This window comes from Aquila chrysaetos, chromosome 5 (genome assembly GCF_900496995.4).
Source record: "Aquila chrysaetos chrysaetos chromosome 5, bAquChr1.4, whole genome shotgun sequence".
Lineage (NCBI taxonomy): Eukaryota > Metazoa > Chordata > Aves > Accipitriformes > Accipitridae > Aquila > Aquila chrysaetos.
In genome coordinates this window covers 4,927,627-4,955,533 of record NC_044008.1, presented here as the reverse complement: position 1 = coordinate 4,955,533, position 27,907 = coordinate 4,927,627, and the positions used below count along the sequence as shown (strand labels likewise).

At 44.4% G+C, this 27,907-nt stretch overlaps 1 protein-coding gene across 1 annotated transcript in view; it reads left to right on the top strand.

Annotated features, from left to right (window-relative positions):
* The window catches only part of ITIH5 (inter-alpha-trypsin inhibitor heavy chain 5), a 49,605-nt gene extending 23,000 nt beyond the window's left edge, over positions 1–26,605 (top strand). Inside the window, exons 8-14 of the mRNA XM_030015714.2 lie at positions 11,463–11,634; positions 14,214–14,523; positions 17,271–17,824; positions 18,198–18,248; positions 19,323–19,439; positions 21,884–22,261; positions 23,604–26,605. Coding sequence (XP_029871574.1) covers positions 11,463–11,634; positions 14,214–14,523; positions 17,271–17,824; positions 18,198–18,248; positions 19,323–19,439; positions 21,884–22,261; positions 23,604–23,902 — 1,881 coding nt within the window. The 3' untranslated portion in view covers positions 23,903–26,605. The remainder of the gene's footprint in view (positions 1–11,462; positions 11,635–14,213; positions 14,524–17,270; positions 17,825–18,197; positions 18,249–19,322; positions 19,440–21,883; positions 22,262–23,603) is intronic.
* Positions 26,606–27,907: the final 1,302 nt, after the last annotated feature.

Here is a 27,907-nt window from a genome sequence, read left to right as displayed (position 1 = left end):
ACCCATGTCTGCTCAGTGGCCTTTTTGCCCAATTGTTGTTGTTATTAAGATGTTTGTTAAATTACAGACATGTCCCCCTGGTGGCAGGATACATCTGAGCAGAGGAAATGCCTCTGTTTCTTCTCTGGGACTCTTGCAGCTGTGGTGATCTATGGTGGTGTGTAGAGAGCTGGGAATTCCCATGGGACTGCCTTTCCTCATTTCTCTCTACTGAGTCACATGCAAGATCAGCTAAAAATACAGTCAGCACTTGTAAAGAGTGCTCTTGCAGGTCAGCTGCGGTAATTATGACAAAGGACAGTTTTTAGGGTTGTATAAGCAAGGATGAGAGACATCAGCTGTGCACCCTTTTCTATAGTAACTCGAGGAGATTTTGTATTCTTCACTCAACTGCTTTCATAAAGTTAATGGCAAAGTGACTCATATGGGGTCAGGATTTCATGCATCCTGCAGTTCCCACAAGCTAATTGTGAGTCATTTTTTCTTTTCCTTTCCCAAGGTTTTCCTTTTCCTACAAGAATTTTTATATGTTCATGCCATCCCTTTCTTCCTAAGATATCTCAGTCTTTGAAGCAACAAGATGTCCAGAACCAGTTGCAAAAACATAGAGTGAGACTGGTTGATCAGCTTAAATCAAATCATTAAGACCGTTGAGACATTCCCCTCACATCACTGAGATATATATTAGCTTTGTGGGGAAGATCAGCTAACGTGCATATTCGTTCTGCAGTTTTCACAGCCTCTGAACTCTGGTGATGTCTAGCAGACTAGGATGTGTTACAGCAGTCCACCTCCACTGAGAATCTAGGCCTTTGCGACAGTCACCTTCTAGCACTGGCAGGGAGATAAAGTTCAGGAAGAAACAACTCTTGAGCACGATGATAAAAAAATTCTTCATGTGGTCAAGACTTTGCACGTCATTATTGCTGTCCCACTGGCAAGGAAATTACTGGTTTTGTACTCATGAGCTTTGTTCCTTCATTTGCAAAGAGACAGTAAGCTCTGTGCGGAATAGTTGCTTTTAACAGGAGCCAGAAGAGCCTGGGGAACAGGTTATATCTGCAAGGTTTACTGGGAAGCAAAATGGCTTGCCCTTTGAGCAGTCTGACTTGCTGATTTTTATGGTACCTTTGGCCAGGTAGAGGGGGACATAGAAGTTTTACATTGGTATAACTAGGAGAAAGAGGGGCCAGTTATAGGTTCACCACCTTGTGATTACCATTATTATCCCCAGCTTCACTAAACATGGTGAAAAAGGACCTTTATCAGCCTGCAATTCAGTGTTATAGAACAAGCATGTTCCAAGCTATGAATGTGTCCACAAGAGGACGGATTTGCAGGTATTTTGCAGACATGCAGTAAAATGTAGTTGTTTCAACCACAGATTCATTTCACCTTACCTTTCCCACAGGCAATAAATGCCCACACACTCAGTTAAACAGTTGGCTACACCACAAGCCTGGCAACTTGTCAATGGTAGTGTGCCAGACTGTAATTTTCTTTGAGGTTAATTGCGCTAGGAGGAACTCAACTGAAGCTGGGACCTGCTGCGTGTTTGCAAATGCTTCAGTTTACTTGCCTGCATCTATCCAAGGGACACTGTTGGTACCCTTGATCTGTGACCCATACTGTCTGAGCCCTTCTGAGGGCCCAAGTGCCTTATATACACATATCCCTAAACCTCTGTGCCTCAGCACGCAGAGTCCCGCTGAGTAGTTTCAGGGTGGTGAGAGAGCGGACAAACACCTCAACACTCAATGTTCTCACTCCAGACTCCACTGACTTCTGTTGGTTGCTGCAGAGCTGGCTGCGAGCCTGTTGACTACTAGTCCAAATAATGACTGCTACCCAGGAGAACTACCTTAAATCACCAGGGAACTTTGGAAAAAAAGCTAATTCTAATTACAGCCTTTAGTGAGTTTAAAGCTGTGAAGAGGAAAGATTTGTCAGCTTTTCCATTTCTATTGGAAAACAACAGCCTGAGTGAATGAAGAGCTGTATGCAGTCTTCCCAGCACTGACAACTTCATGCAGCTGCCTCCTACTTGTGAATACACAACAGCTGTGTCATCTCAGTCCTCCCTGTAGATGTGAATACAGAATATAGGAACTACTACAGTAAATAAGATGCGAGATCCATATAGACCTTAATTGCCCAGCTCCACAAAAGGTGCAAGTAGCTGTCACGCAGCAAAATAATCTGCCTTACCCAAACCCTAAAATTTATAAATAATGACAGGGTCATACAGAGAAACAAGTAACCTTCAGAGCAAGATGCCCTCAGGTGTTCAGGACAAGGAGTATCTGCTTCTGGTCTCAGGACTAATAGCCAACATGCCCCCAGCTGATTTGCTCCATGCTGAGGCAGTAGAAGTAGAGACAGAGTTTCCCAGGAATACCCAAGCCCACCTATAAATAGCAAGTCCTTTAATTGGGTTCAGAGTAAATAGGATGCAAAGGCAAATGCAGAGTTTGGCATGGAGATGCTGCTGAGGCTTGAATTGAAACCGCATGAAGACACTGAGAATTCTCCCAAGGGTTTCAGCTGGACCTTTGCTGAATTCATCAAAGGATGAACTGAAAACAGGTGCTACTGAAGTGGCAGACACAGCCCAGTGATCACCAGACAAGTCCATGGTGTAAAAGAAGGGGCTAAATCAAGCTGGGAAGTCAGTCCATGGATCAGGGTCATTGAGATCTATGACCAGGCACAGCTGTGACAAAACTAGAGACAGCTACAGCATAACTCTTAGTCTGAGACTCAGACTGGGACTGAGGGCCCAGACTGAAGCTTAAATGGATGGGAGTGTGGGTGGAGGCCCCAGGTGGGGCTGGTCAGAGCCATTAAAGCCTACTAGTATGCTCAAGGCCCTGACCTACACGTGCAAGTCTATGAAGCTGTAGGTCTGGGTTTCTCTAATAGTCCTTTCCAAGCTGGAATTGTGTTTTTGCAGTTGCTGGAGCAATACCTGGAAGCCAGACTTGGCTTCGTGTTTGTGTTTTCATCATGGATCACTTATGTGAACTTAGGTAGGTTATTTTCTTTGTCTGCGCTTGTGTCTTTGCGGAGTCTTGTCTGTTTAGCTGGCAAACCTATGGCTGGGCTTATGGCTGTGCAAGATCCCCCAAGTCTAAAAGACACCTGATCTTTGCCAAGACTTAAGCTATTAGTCTAATACTGCTTGCAACAACACTGCCGTTTCCAAGTAAATACCCCTTTACCCTAATATGGGGTGTGTACTACGCATTGCTCAACTGGGACAGTCTGTTTCTAACTGTGAAGAGCAATTGAAGCTCAGAAATGCTTGTGGGACCTCTTGTGGAAGCCTGCTGAGTGAGGTCTTCCATGTTATATTACTGTATGAAGTCATCAGTGTTCGCAGGCAGTTCTGACTCTGAGGTCCACATGATGTAATTTGAGGTCCCTTAGGAATGAGGGATATGATACTACCTGTGTCATGAGGGGAGAGCTTTTGCTTGGATAGTTACCCCTGATGTAGTGACTTCATCTTCTGCAAAACATCTGCTCCCTTCTCTGCAGAGTTTTGGGCAAAGACTTGGCCCGTGCTCGTGTCTGAGGCAATAGCTTGGGATGGATGTGGGCAGAGGAAGGGTTGGAGGCAGGGATGTGCAGGAGGGAGTGGGGATCCTGGAGATGCTGAGGGGTTTTCAAAATGGGGAAAATGGGAAGGGAAGCAGGTGTTGGAGGGCTGCGAGGGCCCTGTGGCAGACTTTCAGGTAGGAAAACAGGCAAGTTTGCTTTTTTTAAAGAACAGTTTAGTGCTCTTGAATTGATTAATGCTAACCCTGAGCAAAATCGCTGGGTCTCTGCTCCAACCAACCAACCATCACCACTATCCCTCACTCACTGGAGATGAAAATGGGGAAGGTGTTTCTAAAACTAAGAGGTATCACAGTTCAATGAAAAAGGGCCAGGGCTATAAGAGGAGGTGGCTATGGAGTCACAGCCTCTGCAGAGGGATAACAGATACTTCATCTCTGTGGAAGTACAGCACTCCTTTTCATGGAGAAATAATACCTTCTCACTGAGTAGGAATGGTGCAATCTCCTGTTGGTGAAATAGCACAGATCTTTTCTTCATGGAGGGGAAACATCTCTCTGTGAAGGAGCAATGTGTCTCCTAGAAGGTTACATGCACAGATAGGATGTTCTGAGAAGGGGCTAGAAAGCTTCAAACCTGGCAGGCTTCTGACTGCTGAGGCACCCACTGTGAGAGAGTGGCAATGTGATGAAGAATGGAGGTTAATCGATATGAAAAGCATAGCAACCTGTGTCTCAGTCCCACTCCTGCTGCATAATGTAGCAGCTAATGTTGCTGAAATTGAGGGGATGTGCTGTGGATAGCCTCTTGGGCATGTCAGCTTTTCCCAGCACTGTGTTGGCAGCTGATCTGTGTGACGGAGAATGAAAGTCCTGAGTTGGAACAGTTTTCAGGCACTGGCACTAACTCCTGGGATGGGCAGAGGGAGACATGTTAAGATCTGCGCTGAGGGCATGGGGCGCTTTTCCCTTGGTGTTGACCTTTTTGCTGCTAGCTCCATGGAAATTATTTGTCATGCTGACAGGGTGGGGGTTTGAGTGTCTGCCTGGCATGTTATGGGATGTGATCCCACTTAAAATGAGCTAAGCACAAGACAAGAATGTGGCCTTCATACACTGCTGTGTCAGTCTGGCTGTCTGCCCGGGTAGCCCCGTTGTTTCCAGTGGGTTTATTTCAGTATGGCACTGTGGGGCAGCCTTTAAACTTTTCCCTTTGACTTATTGTACAGAAACTTCTACTGCTCCAAATGTAATCCATACTGCATGGTTGATAAATGCTTGAAGTAATGATGCTTGGTGCTGATAAGAGCTTGCCTCCTTGAAACTTCGTACCAGCATTTATTTATATCCTCAACACTGCAATGAGATTGTAAAGACTGAGCATCTACTCCGCCCTCTTGGCACATGAAATTCCAGTTCCTGAGAAATCAGATCATCTTGCAGTTTTTCATGTATTTATCCTCACCATGCTGTTGGGTGCTAGAGAAGTGAGTTACCCCAACTGATACCTAAACTTGTCCACATCCTTGAAGACAGTTTTGTCTTCCACTGAGCAGAAATCCAGTGCTTAAATGCCCTGGATGAATGTGGAACTAAGTGATTTACTCAATGTGAAGTGGAAAATCTTTTTCAGAAAAGGTAGTAGAAACAGTTGCTGTAAATGATGGAGTATTTCTTTTGCAGACCAGGAAACCACAAAGCAACTTTTTCTAAGGCCATATAGGGAGTCAGCAATGTTCAAGTTACTAGAAAGGGATCTGTGATGTTCAGGCGGGAGAGACTGGACCACGGACCGGAGACAGACCTTTATTGTCCAGAGCTCTACAATCAAACTCCCTCCCGCCACAGGCCAGTGTCAGTGTAATACAAAATGCTTGTTGTCCAGAATTGTGAAGGAGTTTTCCTTGGTTACGTGATCAGTGTCTGCCAGGAAGAAAGCACAAAGATACACATTGACAGGGAGAGGGTTAGTTGCAGTCCCTGAACTGCACGATGCTCCCTGCAGAGGAAGAAAGGGCACATTGTCCTCCCCAAGAGGGAGATGGAGGAAGGTAAAAAAATCCAAGGACACACTTCTGGGCTAAACCCCATTTTTGGTACAAAAGTCGCTGTTGCTGGCAACTGGCATGTGATCTGCATTATGTGGGCAGAAAGGAAACTGGGACATAGAGGAAAGCAAAACTCACAAGATGTGGCTTCAGACCTCAGCAGGAATAACACTGCCCAAACTTTTGCTGTCACTGTACCTCAGCTCCTCCCCATAAAATGGCAGTGGTGCTCACACTGCCTTTCCCTTGGCTACCAGATCCCAAACCAAGTCTATGGCAGTACCTTGTCTGACCTCGATAGCACCATTTCAGGTGCAACTTTGATGCCAGCCTTTCCTTAAGTCACAGTATTAATCCTTCTGACAGACTATGGGCAGATTTGAACAGATATGGCTGTTGTAGCTTGGAAAAGCCGGCTCTGGACCTTTTTAACAACTGCCTGTGCATGTTTGGTAAGGGAAGGATATGAACCAAAGCATAGAGGATATTGAAGGTGAGGGGGGAGCTCTTCTGTTTTTTCTCCCTATGTTTCCTTGCAGTGTTTTGCCAAACAACATATTTACTTGTACTTTTCTCCTTCTCGCTGTTGGAGATCTAGTTTCTGAGCCCTTCTCTGCACAGTTGCAATCTCAGACAAGTTACTGGACAGAGCTACGGGTTCCTAATTCCCTTTGAGCTTACATCTTGTGCCTTAGCTCCTTTCTTGTCAAAGATGGTCTGTGACAGGGGATCTGGAAGGACAAAGTAAAGGCTACTGAAATTTTGTCTTCTACTTGTGGCATCCTTCAGCATATGGTTGCAGATGGTCCCACGTCTGCTATCTGCAGACTGTTCTCACGCATCTCTTTCAGCAGATGGGTACTGTTTTTCCAAAGGTTTTGATTGTGAATGCTTTCTTCTCTGCTAGCCATGCTCTTTAGACTGACTGGTCTCGAGCCCACATGGCTCCCTGGTGCTGGCTGAAGCTGGAAAGGGGCTGTTTCAGTGGTGTCGATGTCTCATTGCCCAGCCGCTGCGAGGGCAGATGGCAGCTGTGTATGGGCGTGCAGGGTGCAGCTGAGGATTGCCAAGTGATCTCAGAGGCACTGGCAGGGTGGGTGCTGGGAGAGCTCCCTCTGCATCTGGAAGCCGTCTCCAAGAGGGGCTGAGTTACACTACAGTGCTGCAGAGACCCACTATCCATACAGAATTGGATTCAGCATGAACTGAAAGTCTTTTCATTTTTTTAATATTTTTTTTTCAATGGGCTGGCATGAAGCTTGCACAGAGGATGTGGGCCTAGGATGAAGCACTTGCAAGTGCTCCTAGGCAATGGAAAGTGTGAATACGTGGGCTTGGGACATGCATTATAATGAGGTGCTTGAATCCCCCCCTTGCTTCATAGCAGGGCCAATGTCTGGCAATGCCACAGCATCTAACAACCACACATTGTCTCCCTTTGAACTGCACAGCTTTCAGGGTAGCCAGGCTTCACCCCCACCCTGCTCCTCAAACAAACACGAGACTGTGAGAGAAATGTCACCGGGACTCAGATTCCTCCTAAAAGGTGCCCAGATGGTCTGACATCATCCCAGATGTCTCTGAGGCAGCTTTTTTGACCCAAGAAAGGGCTGAAGGCTCTCGGCTCTTCCATGGGAGTGTGTGTCTTCCCATGCTTTGCTCCACCAGTGTTTAAGCAAAGTGAGGTCTGTCAGAGCTAGCCCCAAGGGCCAGGTACAAAGGTGACAATTCCCAGTTGAACTGGAGCGTAGCTGAGGGAGTTCTCTTCCTGCTGTTGCTGGGGGTCGTACAGCCTTGAATCATCTTGGCCGTGATGCAGGGCCATTAGCAAGCAAGAACCAGAAAAGCAGCAGTTGTGTTGCATGTCCAGGTATCAGTGAGGAGGTAACAACGAAGACCAGAGTGGTGGCTGGGAGCTGGCTTGTCCCTGACCTTGTAGGCTTGAGAAGACACTATTTGCACGTAGGTCATTTAGACAGTGTGAGCCCATCTTCAGCTTCTTATCATTTCTGAAGCACAGATAAAAACTGTGTTCATTTCCTGGCAGCCATGGAATCTTCTCCCACCAAGTTATCCTCTTTTAAATCCTCATTTAAAATATGTCTCTGACAGCTACAAACCATTCCAAACTGGCAAAAATGGATTATTTTTTTTTTTCCTGCGACCCTCTCCTTTAATCCTTGCTCCACCCTCCACACAGAAGTGCATCTAACCAGGCAAACATGTTGGGAGAAGTGTTTCACCTTACAGCACCTCACACAAGGGCACTGGACCCTTAAACTGGTTTTCTGCAGTGTGAGTGTGTTAGATCTGTGCCCAGCTTATTCCCAAAATGAATCAGTGTCATATGTGCAGCCATGGAGGAATGACCTGGCCTTCACCAGGGAAGAAATGGTTAATTTTCTGCCTCGAAGGAGAGGCAGGAGTTGCAATGCAATGACTCACTGGGGCAAGGTGGGAGTCGAAGTGCAAAGACCCCATCGGCAGCGGAGCAGCTTGGGAATCCCACGGCAGCCTCAGCCCTTGGCTCCTGGGAGCCAGAAGTTCCAGCTGTAGCCTTACAAGGCCAGAATGAGAAACCTGCTGCCATGTCCCGACTGAAGCTGCTGCCAGGCACTCTCTACACGAAAAGCTTTGCAAATCCTTGCCTGGGGGCTGGTGGAGACTGGAGGAGAGGGCTGGGCACCAAGAGCACTCAGTCATAGCAGTGTACTTAAGGATTTCAAACAGTGCACTTTTAGCAAGATGTTCTCCTTATTTAAAGTAGCTTTTGCCTGCCAGCTTCTGAATCATATCCAGCCCTCTGGAGGGAAGTCACGTCTCTCTCGCAGGCCATTTATGGGTGAGGAATATTGGTAGCAAAGTGTGTGTTGCCACCCCTTGAGGACTGCAGTCTAGGATAAACCTGGAGGTCCTTCGGGGTTGGGGGGAGAGATGGAAACACACAAGATGAGCCAGGCAATTCAGAGCACTCTGGGAGAGGTGGAGAGCCAGTTCAGCTCCTTTTGGCTCCAGCAAGCACTATAATGCTCAGGACTAGGCAGGATTAGGTCTTGAGGCGAGTCCCACCTTCTCTTTATTTGACCTACTCAGCCTCTTGGAGGCAATGCTGGGAGACAGGCACTTCCAGACAATGACTCAGCCCATCCTAAACCCTATCCAAAACAGATGGGATGGATTACTCTCTGGAGGTGTCTTTCCGTGCCTGGAGAGGGATTAGATGCAATGCCCAGCTTACTGATGACTGAGTTGGGAAAGCTGAATCCCACCCTTCATTTTTACAGAGGATGAGGTAAAAGCTACAGGACAATGAACCATATGGCCTCCCTCATTCTGTTTGCTTTGGAGCAAAACCATGTGCACATACACACGCTTGTACATATGTTTGTATGTGTGTATATATATATATTATACAAATTCAAAGAAGTTTTTGTTTTTTTGTTTTTTTAAATTGCAGAGACAAGCACATGATAGAGATGCCAGAATCCAGGCTGTCTGTGCGTGTGTATTAAAATATGACAGAACTTTTTCCTGGAAAAAAACCTGACTCAACTGTGACAAAAATAAGAGACAAAAAAGAAAGATAGAATGAAAGAAGGGGAGAGAGAGATGGTCCCAGCCCCACATTTGGCCCCTGCATGAGGGTGCGGGGAAGTGCTGCGTTTTCTAGGAAAGTCTGCTTCAGTTCCCTCCTGACCCTTCTGCAATTCTAGCTTGGATGCTGTGTACACACAAATGCACTGCTGCTCTGTGATGTTCCTCCTTTTCATTTTCTTTTGGCTGAACACAGGCAAGAATATCAAAAGGAATTTCTGAGCACACTGGAGGTGAGATGCAGTCTCTCTGCATTTTGTAATGGGAAAGGCCTACTGGATTGAGAGCTGGAAACTCCAGGTTTTGGAAAGCTCTCCATTTGTGGCCTTGGCATCATTACTAAAGTAGTCTGCGCCTCGGTTTTCACTTCTGTAAAATGGGACTGAATGTTTGAGTGTCCCTCTGAAGGGTGATGTCATGTATTATCTGATGCATTTTTACAATACAAAGGCTATTGTAAAAGAAGAGATGAGAAAGCATAAAATCCTCCCTTTTTCAAATAACTGTCATTTAGCTCATCTTAGCAAGTTTTCTATGGACTGTTAGACTGGGGAGACAGCCTTCATGTTTGGGGCAGGCATTCATCTTCTTGAAGGTTTATTTGGTGCACATCATGCTGTGAACCTAGTGGGGTTCTCCCCTTGTTTTTGAAAGAGCCTCTTTCACCAGCATTTGGTTTAGTATTGTTGTCTATGAAACATTCATAAAATTCATGGCGGTGAGATGTGGAGAAATGTTCCAGCTAAGCAAATGGAGGGATGAATCCCGCAATCCCTACAAAGGAAAATGGTTTATACAGAGGACAGAAACAGGCAGGGAGGGACTCCAGACCTGGCTCTAAAATGTTTGAAACTATAGGAAATATTTCCCTTAACTTCAGATGGACTGGAAGACAAGTCACCAGCTAGAAGGATTAGAGATTCCACTGTGGTGGGTGATTTGTTTGCAGTTGCATCATTGCATCATCAGCTTCAATGCTGAATCCAGAGGGATATTGATGACAGCTTGATCAGTCCTTTGAGCTCCTTTCCAAACTGTCTTTACATAGAAACATCAGGCCTAGAAACATGTGGTTTCCGGCACTGCTGATTACCTTTTGTATTTTTTCTGGACAAGCTCTTCATGTATTTCCCTTATAGGCATGAGAGAAGCCTTTAAATGCTGATGAGTCCACCATATTATTTCCTGTATAGCTTTCCTTGGAATTTGAAAGGCTTGGTGGTGGCCAAGAAGGGGCAGAGCTGAGAAGCTGCTGATCTCTCTACTTACAGATATTGCCTTGTATTCCTCCCATGTGTTTTGCATCCAGCTATAGGGTATGTTTGTGTGGACAGAGGCTGCTTTGGGCATCTTCTCTCAGCTGGTCTTGCTAAGCTGAAGTTTGTCTCCATGTGAACACAGCTGCATGGCTGCTAAATCAAAGTTGGTCACACTGGGGAGAATTGGACACATCTGCACTCTTACTGTTGGCTTATCCTCAGTGGTCTTTCCCATCATCCAGGAACCTTAACCTCTCTTGCTGTGAACGCGTCTTGATACCAGCTTTCCTCACTCTGGTTGCCTATATTTATGTAGGATGATGAATGGCAAAGCAATATAATGTTGGTATGTTGCTGGAAAACCAACATGCCTGGGACAAAACTGACTAGCAGGTAGAATCTGCAATGACTAGTCAGGGCTTCTTTTTGTGTCTTATTCATTTGAACGTACTAGCTTAAACATTTGTGAATTGCTGGAACTATTCATTGGAGTCTATATACCAATCGGTATCCTAATTATGAACAGACCATGTGCATGCTTGACGTATTTAGAGGTATTTCAACTTACAAGTAACCTTTCTAACTATATGCCACTTACAGCTTACTGCAAGTCTAGAGGGCTTTAGAAGAACTTCACGAGGTTTTTTGGTATTAGTCAACATTATTCAGTATCCCTTAGTTCAGAGCATGGTTCTCCCAGTCACTGGGAGATTGTATCCTAATTGTCATGAAGGATTTTTAAGCTTAGTTAAGTCTAGATGTGTGTCTCACAGCTTTGCAAGATCTTTTGGGCAAGAGTTTTTTTCATCTCATATTTGCATAGCACCTGGCACCACAGAGATCAGGCCTTGAGACAGGGAAGGACATCGCAGTTTTCTTCATAAGCCAAACTGGCAGTGTAGAAATATCTAAAAGATCAGTAAACATTTTGAGAATTAAATTCTTGCCTGCTAAAGCAGTGACAGTTGTGCCTACTGGTCTCTTTTCTCTTCTCTTTCTAGACCAAAGAAGCTCTCTTCACAATTCTCCAGGACCTAAGGCCTGAAGACCACTTCAATATCATTGGCTTTTCCAACCGAATAAAGGTGTGGCAGCAGGACCGGCTGGTGCCAGTTACTCCAAATAATATAAGAGATGCCAAAAAATACATTCATAACATGTCGCCTACTGGAGGTAAGATCCAGAGATATGAATGGGATTAATTTTGCTATTCAATTAACTACAACAGAATGGAGAGTGCTGGTCCTGTAGGATGTACCAATAAAAAAGACACTGGAACTTAGGTCAGATGACAAGGGGCCCCTTCCCTACCTCCACTCAGGGTTATGTGACAGAAGGATATGTGCCCTTTATGAGTGTATATGATGGGAAGGTGTCCCCAGATCCAGTCATATGACCTGATATACTTATTAAACCCAAGTTGGGCCCATTCTCCCATTTATCTGGTGAGACTCTCAGAGTGGGAAAGTTCCCAAGGTTATTTCTTGAGGACACAGGAAAAAATACCATATCCTGGTGAAGGACACGCAAGGCCAGTACTTGTGCAGTTTCCGAAAGCCTGTGTAAAAGCAGGCACATGCTTTTGTCTGAGCTGGAAACTACCCAGTGTGGGCTGTGGGATTGCCTTCTGCAAGAGCTGGTTCCTCACCTAGTACTGTCATCTTCTTGTCTCTACCAAGGAGCAGCCAGAATGACACTTAAGAATTTCTTGTCCTTTTTTGCTTGTGCCTTGTTGCCAGGAGTGAAGAGGGGAGAGGTGTGGAGACCCCAGAACAGTGACAGAGTGCAGGCATGATTTTGAATATAATTCAGTGGTCTTCTGTGAGGTTCTGCACACTAGTATAAAAAAACATTTGTAGGTTTGTAATCAAACATTTGAGGTTTGTAATCAAACATACTTTGGCAGCTGTGCCCATCCTAGCCGAGCACTCCCAAGGTAAGCAGAGAGCTGCAAAATGACCTATGCAAATCCTTCCCCTTGCAAATCGCGACCAGTCACAGCTCGTTGAAGGTCAGACAGGACCTTCCCATGGCTGCCCCAGAGCAGTGACCACTCCTAGCAAAGGAAACTCTCTGATGGAAAAACACAGCAAACAGGATGGTTTGCTGTACTGTTTGTATTGTGAGAGGAAGAGTTTAGGAAGTGGTCAAGGGACCTGCCCAGTCAAACAATTACCAATAGTGGGACTAAACTCAGAGTACAAAGCTTTTTACTCCTGAAGTGCCAGAAGAGCTGTGCAGGAACCAGCTGGGTTTGCCCATGAACCTGCCAGAAAACAAAAGTAAAAGGAAATGATTAACTTGGGTTCAAGAGGAAAGTGTAGTGATTCTCCACTACAGGCCAGTGGTACTTTAGTTTTGGCTAACTCTGCATTTTCCCTATAAAGGTGCTGTTGTTGCTTGAGTACCTTCCAGTGATTGTGAATGCACTGAGGCTCAGAGATCACACACACGAAGAACATGCTGTGCTTACACCTCTGTCATACTCGCGTGTCAAAGAAATAGGAACAAAATATTGCTGCTAAATATTTGTGCATGTGGCAAAAGACAGTTTTCAGTGCTTGGCAGCTTCTGTGATATGGCTGGGTTTGAAATGACACTATCTGCCACATGGGATGGTTTTCATTTGTTTCTGGGAAAAAATTCCTTCTGAAACTTTGGCTCTAGATGGAGACTGAGAGAGTATTAGGATATTTCGGTGCAGGGTTTTGGTTCAAAACCATTTTGCAAAAAACACAGTCTGGATTTTGAGGACTTTTCAGAAGTCTTAGCCCCTTTCCTGTTCCTTGTCTTGCTGCAGTCACTGGAGCTGTGCACGCTAAGTTTCTAGGTACATGATGCATAGTCAGACCTGCTAGCACATCCTTGCTGATGATCTGCCTAGATATCCCCTTCTGGACCCTGAGGAGGAGTCTGTGGTGTATGGCTTTTAATCCATTTCACCTGCTTTTTTTCTGAGAGCTGTTTTTAACCCAGACATACTACTCTTGCAAAGGTTCCACAATCAATCCCTCTTTGCTTTGACTAGCACTAAAAATACATGGAGCAAGGACATACCTACACTTGTTTTCCTGCTTTCTTTTTCTCTGAACAAGTAGGAGGTTCAAAACCTTTTCATGGCTATTATTGTAAAGGACATCTGTTCCCTCATTTATTTTCTGTTTTGTCCCCCTCTCCCCACTTCAGGCAGCTCCATTCTTCACTAGCCAGTTGTTTTGTCAAAACAGGGTCCCCAGCTAACAAAGCCATTTCTCTTCCCTTTAAACTTTGTTAGCCCCTGGGGTTTGAGGAACAAACCCAACCACTTGTTTTCCCATTTGAAGGTTTTTTTCCTCTCTTCAAATTTTGTGCCCTTCAGACAAAATGAGCAGAACTTGTTTTCCCGGTTCAGATACTATCTGAGAGAGTCCCTAATTAAGTTTAACTGTCTTTATATGTACTGGCAGGGCATGGTATGTGCTGTGACTCTGCTTACCATGGCTGACTATCGTACATTGAGACATATAAGGATACAGCAATTTCACATAATAAACTGCAATTCATAATTCAGTTCATAAGACTATAAACACCTATCCCAAACTGGTGCTGAGTAACAGAGCTGAACTGAGTTAAAGTGCTAGTGCAACCTCATGTAGAGAAAAGGAACATCCTAATGAACAGAGATACTGTCATCCTACTAAAGGGAGCTTAGGGAAATTATTTGTACCACTCTTAGAAGAAGAAATGAGCTAATCATTTTGGTACCTTCCCAGGGACTAATATTAATGGTGCTCTCCAGACTGGTGCTAAGCTGCTAAATGATTACATTGCTCAGAATGACATAGATGCCAGGAGCGTCTCTTTGATCATCTTCCTCACGGATGGGAGGCCCACTGTTGGGGAAACACAGTCGTCCAAAATCCTCAGCAACACCAAGGATGCCATTCGTGATAAATTCTGCCTCTTCACCATTGGCATTGGCAATGACGTAGACCACAAGCTGCTGGAGAGGATGGCACTGGAGAACTGTGGCATGACAAGGCATTTCCAGGAGGATGATGATGCAGCTAGCCACCTCAAAGGGTTTGTTCTGCTTTTTCTGTACTTATATCTGGATTGGGTCCTGTGGGCAAGGGTTTTGGGAAGCAAAATCCTCTAAGGAGACATCACAAGAGATGGGAGTTTCTCTGAGGTTCGTTTCTGGTTGAGAGAGGCAGAGTATGATCAGATACTGAGGATCCCTACCCAGAAATTGTCACCTTCCTAGCAGAGCTCCTGAGCTGTACTGGAGCTTCCCAGCCCCTCAGAACAAGGTATTTGTTTCCCTAATTCAGACAGTTGTTTTGGGTATGTAAACCTGGAGGGATGGGAGGCATCAATGCCACCTCTCCGCAGGTGGACGGAAGGAGGAAAAGATGCATTGCTCACTTCAAATTGACAACATAAACAGCATGGAGAGACTCAGGAATGGAAATCCCAGTTTGGGGCAGAAAGTTATTTTTGGGTTTTTTTGGGGTTTTTGGTTTTTTTGGGTTTTTTTGAAAAAGATAATCTTATGCCCAAACTCTAAAATATTTGACTTTGAAAAATACACCAGGGTCATTCCTGGGATGATCATGTAGTCACTTCATTCCCTCATTCTTTGTGACCCAAACTCCCAACAAGTTTCCTGTAATCCTCATCATTCAGTAGGACCAGAGATTATGTTCCTTTCCTGTGATCAGGGAGCTGTAGTCCAAGGGGAGACCCTAGTGAGGAACAGCAAAAAGATATCTGAACCACAGCTCTGTCAGGCAGTGTGTCAGTGCCTCCAGGCAAAAATGTTTGGCTTTCACTCCCAAAATGTTAGCATTTTGAACCTCAGAAACCAAAAAGAGACAGTCATTGAGCAGAGCCCTCTCACATAGCTAGTGTCTAATTCATCTGGAGTAATGAGACCATGTACCTTCCACTAGATCTTTTCTTTCTGTGGTGGTTATGTGTGAACAAGAGTGTCTTCCTTTTAAACCAGATCCATCTGCCACTCCACCCATGTCATTTGCTTCTGAGGACATGCATTTTGGATAGCGAGTGGCATTCCCTGGCAAATGAAGGATGTGCTGGCTGCTTGGGCCACAGGAACCCAGCACTGCGAGTACTTGTTCAAATACCTCTATCTGATAAACAGCTCACTGTTTATCAAGCTCAGTGAGGGCAAATCCATTTGGCATCTGGTGCCAAACTTATACAGAAAGGCACAATCTCTTGCTGGAGGCCAATTCAAATCTCTGTTGGAGGGAAAAATCTACCTGGGTATCAATGTAACTTCTGATTTTTGTGGTCAGTGGGTTGTATTTTTGCACAGATACTTCCTTGCATTGTACTATAAGGCAGGTTGTATCCCTCACTCCGCTATTTGTTATAACCCAGGAGTTATTTGACAGAAAGTTCTCGGGTTTAATTCACTCATGTTTTAAAAGGCATCGAGTCTCTGCATCAAAGACACTGTGTGCTCTGAGAGACTTTAAAATAAAGCCAACCAATTCAGGCTTTGGGTTTCCTTGGAGAGAGAATAAAACGGAAAGTGTGACTCTAGCTTCCAGACAATCTGTTTAAGCAGATGTGAAAAATAAATGCAGCCTGAATTAAAAAACGGCTGAGGCCAGTTCTTTGTTTATTTACCAAATTAGTCTCAAATGACTTGCCAAGAGATGAGGAGTCTGGCATTTAAATGGGAAATATGGCATTCTTGGAGGAGCTTGGGAAGATCCATCAAAAGCACGTCGCTGCAGGGAAAACACAGTACTGTAAACTTAGGCCTTGCCCCCTTGTAAAGGCTTTCTGGCCTGTCCAGTGCAAAGCATTCTCAGAAGTATGGTAGGTCACGCTAATAAAGCATTATAGGGTTAAACTGTCTGGTTCCATGGAAGTCATTGCTTGCTCCTACAGAAAGTCAGCAATAAGGTAGCAGGGAGTTCTTTTCTGCCAGTCCTCCTCTATTTAGTAGTTAGGATTCCTCCATTCCTTGGAAATGTCCTCATTTATGAGGGTATAGTGAGATTCCTTCTTGATTTTCTTTTTCCTCTGACCCTCAGAAAACCATGTTCCTGCCTGTCCCACACTGACCATGCCAAACTGTATTATCTAGGGCTCTTCCAGTGATTCAGAAGCTTTGGTTCAGATACTTTCCACCTTTGGAGGGCCCAGCATCTTGGTCTTACAGTTTCGGGCTCTGGAATACCATGCATAATACCACTAGAAAACTGCGGGTAACAGCATCTCTTCAAAGTACATTTTTGAAATAACTAGGGTGCTTTCTGTGAGCCTGAGAAGCCAAGAATTTACTTTTGATGAACAGGCCCTCTTAAGCAAACTTATGTGGTCACAAATATCTCCTTGCAGAGCTCTTGAATCATAGAGTAAGGTAAATGACTGCCAGACCATGCTGGGATGCTTCTGAACATACTTAAGAGACTCTGTTTAGATGCCTAAGGAACACTGAAAACTAAAATGAGGCAGTGAATAATTCTGGTTGAGAAGGACCTCTGGAGGTCATGTAATCCAGCCTTCTGCTGAGAGAAGAGCTAACTTCAAATTTAGGTGAGATTTCTCAGGGCCTTGTCCACTCAAGTTTTGAAAATCTCTAAGGGTAGAAACTCCCCCATCTCTCTGGGCCCAGTTACAGTGGAAGCAGTAGTTAAATTTGGGGCCTGGTACCTCTAACTGCTCCTGAATGTCTTAGGAGTGATATTAAATAGTCTGACTGTGTCCTTAGCCATGTATAAGTGCAAGAGTGTGTGCATACACTTGGATGAACAGTACTAATGGTGAGAAATATGTCTTTGTTTAAGGTTCTATGATGAAATAGGAACACCTCTTCTCTCTGACATCCGTGTTGATTACCCTGAAGACAATGTGGAAGAAGTAACCCAGAACTTCTTCCCTAACTACTTCAATGGCTCTGAAATTATAATAGCTGGCAAACTCATCAACCACACCTCAGATAGTCTCCACGTCGAGGTGACTGCTAGCAACTCCAAGAAGTACATCCTCCTCAAAACAGATGTGGCTATTGACCTGCCAAGCAGGAATGACATCAGAGGTGTCCCTGGCCTGGAAGATGGCAAAGGTGATAAAAATTACATTGAGAGGGCATGGAGTTACCTCACCATCAAGGAATTGCTTAACTCCCGGTTGAAGACTGATGACAATCAGGAAAAAGACTATTTGATGGAGAAAGCCAAGTCAATGGCTCTGACTTACAATTTTGTTACTCCCTTCACCGTTCTGAAGATGAGAGAGGCTGGGCTCCATTCAGAACCACCTCAAGAGGAGTTTGTCAGCCCTTCTACTGATGGCATTGGTGAGAAGTTGCAGAGCTTGCAGGGACACAAGGCACCACCAGGTACGAGGGAAAAATAACGATGTGCTGGTAAGAAATCTTTTTGCGTAGGTAATGTCTCATGGCTGACTTTGGCAACAGGGATGATCTAGCCAATGAAGTGAGGGGTGGTAAAGAGAAAGCTGAGATTTTCATATTGCTTTTGCTAATTGTGGGTGGGGTGAGCAAACCTTTTAGGCACCTGACTCACCCCCTGGAAGCATTTACTACTCTGTTGAAATTATTGAAGAAAAAAAGGTATTCTAAATGAAGCTTAAAGTAGCTGCAGGAATATGTGCCATAATCTTGCTGAATAATATTTTGGGAACATTATTGTATTATGGCTTTTTCTGCTGCTCAATAAGGAATTGTAACAGCCTTCCTTCCCCACTTCTAGGTGTACACAGACAGCAAGATAAACAAAGAATTAAAATCTCCAAAACTTCAGGTCAGTGCCTGTTTTCATGCCTTTAATAATTGAAAATAATAGTGGTTGGTTTGTGGAAACCTCAGTTGCGTGCTACTGTAGTATAACCATCCTGACAGAAGAGCCCAAATCCTTTTTACTAGACCTGCAGAGTAGGGAGGAAAATGAAAACAAAACCAAAATACACAGAGGATCAGTAATGAGAAGAAATGTGAGGAAACATAGCAAGGCAGATAATCTACAACACTTGATCCTCATGTTTGAGACTTCTGTAGATTAGGGGAGAACAGGAAGCATGTTCTCTCTGCACTAGAACTAGTCAAAAAACATTATAAAGTAATGTTGCTGAAACATAAAACGTGTTGTCGAAGGAAAAAAAAGAAAATTCTGTAGTGTTTTGCTATTTCCCTGTTGGTACTGCACCTCTATTTAACATCTTTTTCATACATTAAACACTGAAGAATAAGCCCAGATCAAGAATATAGACTTGAATTTCCTGGGATAAGGTCAAATTTACCTTAGAAACTAGGGTTTTGGCTTGTCTTATTATTAACAACAACTATCTGGTAGTTGATGACAGGTCAAGGATTGTTGAAAAATTAAGGTCGTGGGATTGTTTAAAATCTGCTGTTGACTGCTCCAATCTGACATTGAGGACCAGGAAGGCGTGCCCATGCAGCAGTCCTTGATTAGAGGATACATTTTTGTGTGCTGTGGGGGATGTAGCCTCCCAACACAGTATGGAGAAGAGGAGTATAAAACACCTGCGTGACAATTCCCATAAATCACTGAAACGATATTTCAGGAAGAAGATATCCTGATTTTCACCTGGACTGCTTTGGGGTTTGAATTTTCATTGAAAACCCAACCTCTTCTGTGAGGAAAAACAAAACAAAATAAAATAATCTTTGTGAAAAACAAAGCAAAACTTGGCATTTCCTGGCAAACTCCATCCAACCCTCTAACAACAACAAACCAGGAGGTCTTAATAAAAACAGGGACAAACACACTTTGAAAAGCAGTTTTGTTACATTCCTGGACACTGCAGTTTTGTGTAAGTCTCTCACATTTGTCTCTTTTTCCATGTTTTCTCAGCGGATGGAGACCCTCACTTTGTCATTGATTTTCCCTCCAGCAAGTTCTCTGTCTGCTTCAATATTGATGGAGAACCAGGGGACATTCTCCGACTAGTCTCTGATCATAAGGAATCTGGTAAGCAGCCAAGCAAAGCCGTTGTTTGTGGAGGAAAGCTGAAGCGCAAGGCCAGCTCTCTAGCACTAAGACTAAGAACCAAGGTGTTTCATAGGCAAGGAAGTGGCAGGAAATTAGAAAAAGTTGCTTTTCTGGCCAGGGAATGGAAAATTGGTGCACACCAGTTTTCTGGCTCTAATCATCTGCATTAGAAGGGGAAGTAAACTGTTCGCTTGCCCTTACTGACCTTCAACTTTGTCATAGCTTATGGGTAAATTCACAGCAAGCCTAAGCAAGGAGGAGGCCTGGCCACTGTTACATAAACAATTTATCTACAGAAGTGTTTGTCAACAGCGTAGAGAGTTCAATAGAGAGAACTGGCCTTTATGTATATCCAAACTTTTCCTAGTTCAGGTCTCCATTGACTGGAATCAAGGCAGCAGCAAGATTGGAGAGCTCAGTTCCCGATCATTAGACCCAGTATGGTCTGGGAGTTGCACTTGACCAGTGCTACAACAGCCACAGCTGAACAAACACCAGGCATTTTGCATGCTGCGTGTAGTGTTTGCATAAGCCATGCAGCCACCTCTGTGCCGAGAGATTACACAGGGGATTCGGCTTTCTGGTGGAGTGACAGTGCATTTCTCTGATGTGCAACTTCATCAGCCCTCTAGTTAGAAAGTCACAACATGCAAATAAGAGATCTGGACTCACCAAAATTGCTCTGTTATTGGAACTTCACTCTTTACTTACAGTATTGTTCGCTTCAGAACAGAGTGAAGTATCCAAACAGGCTAACCAAGCACTGTTGCTGTGTCAGTGGAGACACTGCCAAACTGGTTACTGAGTCATGAGAACCTTGAGAAAACCCACACAATTCAGGACCTGCTTTACCCAACCCAGTCTGTTCCTCAGGGGCCCAAACTGTGGTTTGATCCGATCTGGAATTCTAAGCAGGGCAGCTAATAAGGAGATTATGTCCTGAGCAGGGAAATGGTGGGAGGAAGGGGTATTGAAACTAGAGACAATGCACAGACTTGTTTTACAAAGAAGATAAACAACCCCACAGTAAAGTTATAAGAATTCTGTTCTGTGTGGCAGTGGTCTAGCCTCCATATTTCTGTGTTCATGCCTGCCTTAGTGAATAAGATCCAGCTCCTGGCAATGTTTCCCTTAAAGTTCTTTTACAGACTCTGTTTGTGCTACCACTTGAATGATTCTGTGGCTCAAATGCAGAATGGATTTGAGGAAAACAGACTCTGTAGCACTAGCAAGTTGAGCCTATGAAGACAGAAGTGACAGATTCCCCCCAGGAGTGATGGGACATGGAGATATTTCATCTCAGTGTTGATGGCTTGGGTCTAGCTTGGGTTAGCAACAAGCCTACTCCTTTATTGTCCAGTAGCTGTTCAGAGGCCTGTGGGAAGTGAGACACTGTCTTATGCACAGCAAGTCACAAAAATCATTAAAATGATTTGGAATTTTACTATGGACATCTAAGCTTTATTTGACTCTGTGGGATCTGTACCTTGGACTACTCAAAAGTGGTTATTTTGGGGAAAAACTGAGGGAAGTGGGAAGGGCAGCACTGATGAAGCTGGAAATAACCCAGTGGGAGTGCAGGGTTCAGGGTCCCCTTCTGCAATGACACAAAGAGAACCTGAATTTCTTACGCTGCCACCCAAAAAGGTTCAGCACTTCACCTCAGACTGTTGCAGGTCAGGCTATTCCCTCTACAGGTCCTGCTCAGTCTTCAGTGTGTCGGCCAAGGTAGTAACCCTTACTCTGTGGCTTCCCAGGCTAATTCTCTTCTTAGGATTCGGGTGGAGAGGGACATCAAACCGCAGCTGTCTACTACCCTGAGATTCTCTGAGACAGCAGTATTCAGACATGCCCAGGTCCTCTTCCTAGAAGTTTAGTCCCTATGCCAGTTGGTGATATGAGGAAAAGCAGGCCTGCCAGCAGCTTTTCTTAGTCCTCCAAGATCTGGTATGTTTGCCTGGGTTTGAGTTATGCATCAACAAATAGGTGGTCTAGGTAAATCGTACCATGATTGGTCAGGCTATAGCAGTCAGGAAGATAAAATATTTGTCTTATGTGACTCAAAATCCCCGCACATCGTCTCGATCATAAGTAGGTCTAAGGTTGGATGGAGCTTAGGAAGTGCTATGCTGAGGAGCAGCTGGTCCTATCCTGTAGCACTGTGTACACAATGTTAGCACTAATGGGACTGAGGGTACCTGTCTCCAGGGAAGGCCAGTATTTCTGAGCTTGGGTAAATTTAGGTACTCTATATAAGGCAATCGTTTTATAACAGACTGGTTATACTGTTTTAAATACTGGTAGGTGAAATAATAGAGCGTGAGGTGGTGAATCTGCATGTCCTCAGTTGCAAGGCTTATACCTTTGAGACATTAGACCTATTCTTGTTTCCAGCTTTTATTTATTGATTTTCTTCCTGCAAGGTGTAACCGTGAATGGGCAATTAATTGGAGCTCCTGCACCACCCAACGGCCACAAGAAGCATCGGACTTACTTTAGCACCATCACTATCCTCAGCAATAAGCCAGAGAGATCTTACCTAGAGATCACACCCAGAAGAGTCATCCTGGATGATGGGGAAAGACTTCTTCTGTCCTGTGATCGGAGTGCTGTTGTGCGAAGCAGCAGCCTCGAGGTGTCCATCTCTGCCAACTCCAATGTCACTGTGACGATACAAGACACAATCAGCTTTGTCATCCTCATCCACCATTACAAGAAGCCAGCCCCATATCAGAGGAATCACCTGGGGTTCTACATCTCCAACAGTAAAGGCCTCTCGTCTGACTCCCATGGGCTACTGGGTAGGTAACGGGTTCTCAGGTTCAGAGCTGTAAACCAGACAAAAATGATCCTTCCAAACAGTTTTAGAGGACAGAGACAGGAAGTAATGAACAAGGCAGGTGGGGATTAAGTTCCCGGGTGAGACTTTTACATCCACTCTCAAACAACTTCTCTATTGCTAGTATCCCCAACTGCTCTTACATCTTTTTCTGTATGAACTATCTCCCACTATCCTAGCTATGTGGTTGTGCCTGTTTTTCACATTTCCACTCTTTTTATGATTGTTTAATACAGTCGTTATTAGAATACATGTGCTTGATACTCCCAATACAGAGACAGAATCCAAATATTGCACAAGAACCCTGACTAAGATACCAATAAGAGATTCTCTAACAGCAGACCTAATTCAGAATAGCCCAGCTGCTAATGTGCTCTCAGGGACATAGCAAAGTAGACTCCGAATCTCTCTAGGCAGAGAGGACAGTCAGCTGAGATCTTGCAGATTCTGAAAGAGCTCTAGTCACAGAGCTAGCACATTGCCAGGGATCATTGGCTTAGCCTTCAAGTACTGTACTTGTACAAGTCCAGAGGGTCTGTTTTTGCAGGACTGAGCTGTTTACACCTGAACCTGAATGAGATCAAGAAACACTGGTACTTTTTGTGGGCCCTTTCTTTCAAACATGAAGCGAAGAGCCATCCCCACATTTTGAGAGCAACTAGGCTTTAGGTAGGCTCAGAGAATGTCTAGATGGTTGGGTTCTTTCAGCCAATGAGAAGTAGTGATGCTTATGGCCATGTACAGATGCAGAACTCTAAGACAGAACCTGTAGTTTCTGTGACATTCAGGCACCCCCAGGTTAAGCAGGAGATGATCCCTCAGGAGTGGGGGTTTGGATTCAGGCCACTTGAATACACAAACCTCTAAATCCATACTTAGGTTTGGCCTAAAAGAGCTTGCTCCCAAGAAGGCAAGGGAAGAGAACTTGGAACTTCAGGCCTAGATCTTTTTGCTTGCTGATGGGCATTGTATGGGTTATTATCCTCTAGTAACCGTGGCCGATAGAAGGGAACTTACTACTAGCAGCTTACATTGGCTGAGCTAAAGAGCTTTTTATCTTGATGAGTGAAAAAAAAAAAGAAATGGGGTTTTATTCTATTCTCTGTTTGTGAGATTTAGAAAAGAATTGCAGGATCTAGATTCATTCTGCTATTGCAGAGGCCTGTTACAACCCCATATGCTAAGAATCCTCAAAATATGGCCTATTAAAGAAAAAAAAAACCCCACCAAACAACAAAAACCAACTTACTTACAAACAGGCACAAAACAGCCAGTCATGGACTCTATTTTATCTTGCCTTGCAGGTCAGTTCTTGAACCACGAAGTTAAACTTCTTCAGGAATCTCTAAACACAAGTCATCAGCAGGTTGGTCAGAACCAAACTGAAGCATTAAAGCCAAGCCCTACAACTACCCTGAAAGTGAAGGGACGGCTCGTTCCTGTTGTGTGGAAGCAGAGAAGGATCTACAATGGCCAGCAGGAAGTTGACTGCTGGTTTGCCAAAAACAATGCGGACAAACTGATCGATGGGAGCTATAAAGACTATTTGGCTTCTCATCCTTTCGACACAGGGACCAGCTTTGGGACAATTAACAGCCTTTAAGGCTGATCATAGCAATGCATTACAGCAGCATGTGTGACAGCGGTTCCCTTCTGAAGCCTCTAGAGCTAGGCAACTTATGAATATTTCTTTACTTTTTGGTGCCAAAGAAACCAAGGCTTTTTGCCCTTGGAAATCAGCTGTCTCTCTTTCATGCTAGATGAACATTGTTCATCAAATTCCTGAAGACAAGGAGGTTGGGGGGGGGGGAAGGGTTGAGGACATGGCTAAAGGCGTGATCAGTGCTCTCCCAGTGGGAAGGGAGGGAGAAATGGGCCAGCTCTCATATTGAACAGTGCAGAGAGCTGCTGGCCTTAAAATAAATCCATGCAGGGATCTGTGCAATACCCCCAGGGGCTGAGTCATTACCCAGTGAGAGGCAGAGATCATACAGCACAGTGCGTAGCTCGAGAGACAACACTGTGTGCTATGCCTTGCAAAGAAGTGACTTGGAGCACCTGCTCCAGCCATGGTCCCTGGGGAAAGAAGAGAGAGAGGAGAGGTGGGTGGATATGCATCTGCAGTGACCCATTAGCATCAAAGAGGTAACCAATCAAAACCTTGAATCAAGAGGCCACAAGAAGGTATTGCTTTCTTGGTTATTGGGATGGGGTCTGGATTTGCCACTAAGCATGATGTTCCCTGAACCACTGCGGACCCTTAAAACAGTGGTGAAAACCTTCATGTGGTTTATTACTGTCTCTATGCACAGGCTGCATGCTTAAAAAGCACCTCTGGTCTTCAGCAGCAACAGGAGTGTGGTGCAGGCTCCCACTCCATGAAGCATCTCATTTAAATAACTTTGCAGGTTTAGTGATTTCTCAAGTCTTGACTCCCTCAGGGAGAAACAAAGTTCCACTGTGAGCTTCCAACAGACCTGCCACCTCCTTGAGCAGAGCATCACTTCTGCTTAGCAGAGATTTAAATTCTCTGAAGGATGATGAACCAGCACCCATGACAGCTTATGACCCTACAAAGTAGCCTCTTGAATATAGACTAGACATTTCTAGCTGCTTTTCTAATCAGGGAGGAAGTCTTTATTTACTCCAAATTGTCAAAAATTTTTCATCCCAATTTCCCCTGGCTCCCTTTCTTTACACTGCAGGAATTTGTACGCAGCAGGAATTTGGCAGCAGGAGGTTACAGAAGGGTCCGCCAGCCACCCCCACTGCAGGTGGTGCTGCTCTGCAAAGAAACCTCCAAACCCAAACTGCAGGGCTGTGGTCTATTTTAAAGTGAGGCATCAATGAATAATGCTATAGATCAGCCACAGGGGAGTTTGCGTAGTAGAGAACTTGGCCAAAGAGGACTTTGACAACCACAAAGACATTTACATGGCAAGGCCAAATTGAGCTCATGTATACTCTGCCTTTCCAGAACTGAAAGGAAGGAGGGTGGGTGTGGAAGCATCTCCAGGAGCTAAATGATATCCATGTGTTAGGAGAAAACAGAGTTGCCAGAGACCTACAGAAATAGGTTCAATCTTGACTGATGTTTTTTGCATATTTAAAAATTAAATCATTGTTGCTGTAGGAGCTCCAGCTGCTGGGGGTGGGAGTGGTGGTTTTCCAGTTGCTTGATCATCTACTTGATTGCTAGCACTATGGCAGCAGAGCAGGTAGCAAGCATAGTTGCTTATTCATACCATGTGCTGTGGGGAAGAAGGAAACAGCAAAAAGCAACCAGCTAGATTTAATTGCACTCTGGAAGATCCTTACAGAGACCTGAGTTAGCGCAAGACTCATGCCAAGCCTCATGCTTTGGAACAAAACATAAGGAAAGAACTACTGCTTTGGGCCCAGTATCTTGAGAAATAGCTCTTCTGCAAAGGGAGAGCTGGAGGCAAGACCTTCAGCACAGTCCTGAGCGTGCAATAACCAAAGAGGTTAATGCTCTGCAGCATGCTTATGGGCCAGAAATGAGATGAGAAGAGCACCTGTGAAATTTAATTCTGCACCTAAGATGACAGTGGGAAGATCACCCAGCCCATTTCCAAATAACCTCCCATTTCACTAGCACAGGGTGAACAGGATAGTGGCAGTGAACTAGGCAGGCCAGGGTTTGGCAGGTGTCTTCTTCATACTGTCCTTACTGAAAAGAGGTTTCTTTGAAATCTTCACTCTCCTCCCACATTTTGCTGTTCAAATGTATTGCTAAGGGGAGTGATTGGCTTCAGCTCTCCTCTCGTCTCATCTCTCCTGTATATAGATATGTATATATATATATATATATATGCACACATACTGCTAATGCTTCAGGTGCATCATTACTCCTCTTCCCTCTCCTCCAGCCAAGGAAACATATTTCTTTCAGGGCCTGAAAAGAACAATGATCAAGTCCAACTTCCCAGCCATATGAAGCACCTGGAGCAATATACTCAAGTTCTCGTTAAGGCTCCAGTTATCCATTTCACAATAAATATTTTACAGTGAACACTGTAGTGAAGCTTTCATTTGGCAAAGATAAAACGAGCTTTGAAGCTAAGGTTATGTATGTTTTATGCTGCTGGACAAGCTCATGTTACCAGATGGCTGAAAGAACCACTCACAATTTAACAGTAGGTTGGGAACCAAAGTAATTTCAGCAGAAAATTAAAGGTCAGTGATGTTTTTCAGGCTCTGTACACTTGGTAGGAAGCAAGAAATGTGTTCGTTAGGTGAACAGACCCTAGAGTTCTACTCCTACATTAAACTGAGAATTTAACCACATGGAGAAGACTGATCTAGCCTTTCAGTACCATAGGACATGGAAAAAGAGTTTGTGCTCCTGCTGCCCCAAAAGCAGTAACAACAAAGGCAGGTCATGGACTGTAAACTTCAGCTTTTCCCATCTATAAAGGGGGCATCACAACACTTCCCTATCTCAGAAGGAAAATATGTCCAGGCTTGATCCTCATAGCCCTTTGATGTAGCACAGAGAGCTCCCAGGAAGCGCACTGCAACAACTGCACAGAGGCACACGTTTGTTCTCATCTCCAAGAGCATCACGGAGCACTTGGTTGTGCAGCGATATGGTTAAAGATTGCAAGGTGCTCAGATAGCTCGGGAATGAGGGCTGAGCAATCACTTTGGAGTGCAATGAAAAAAAATTGCACACCACCATTTCAGACAAGGGAACAGGACTCCTGAATTTAGGGTTGCTGAAACAGCACTGGCTACACAGTGCTCAAGAGGGACAACCTTCTCCCACATCATACTTGCCCTGCTATTGCCTATTGTAAGCCTTCTCAGCCAGCCTCAACAAAAGGCTAAGATGAAGATTACATCACTCACCTTCCATTTTAGGACAAGGACTTTGCTGTGGCTGAATTTGCACTCTTCACATACTGCAGCATTGCACTGTGCAGCCCTATAGCAAGAACAAAACCCAAAATACTAGTACACCTCAAAATAGGGAGCAAGTTTCCAACAGGGAAGCTGTTTTAATCTATTTTCAGTCAAGACCTTCAACTGCACAGGAGTTATTCCAGCCCTTACCAACACAGAACTCAGCAAGACAAGCAAAAGCTGCATTGTGAAACTGATTTCACTATGCAATACAAATGATCTATTCAGAGAGCTGTGTGCCATGTGTTCCAAAAGCCATTTGATGTGCCAGCAGAAGTAGGATTTTGACCCTTCATTAAGTAAGGAAGGAACAAAAAAGGACTTAATTTCCAGAAATACAGTATAAGGCTGCACAGCTGCAAGTGTAGCCAAGCGTGTCTAGTTCACTAAGGGGCATGCAAGACTTTGATTTGCATCTAATGCTTCTAAACTACTTTGAAGTTAGGGGGAAAAAAAAAAACAAAACAAAACCAAACCAACCCAAACAAACCCACGAAACCAAAAAACTTCACCCCTCTCTCAGCTCAGCTTTTAAAAGTCTAAATCTGTCTAAGTTAGAAGATGAAAATCCTTTATTTTCTGCTCCTTAATAAGTAGTGTTTTCTTGGGAAAATACAAGGGAGGGAAGAAAAATAAAAGATAGTTCCTGCCCAACACTTTTGGGGACTGTCTTGCAATAAGC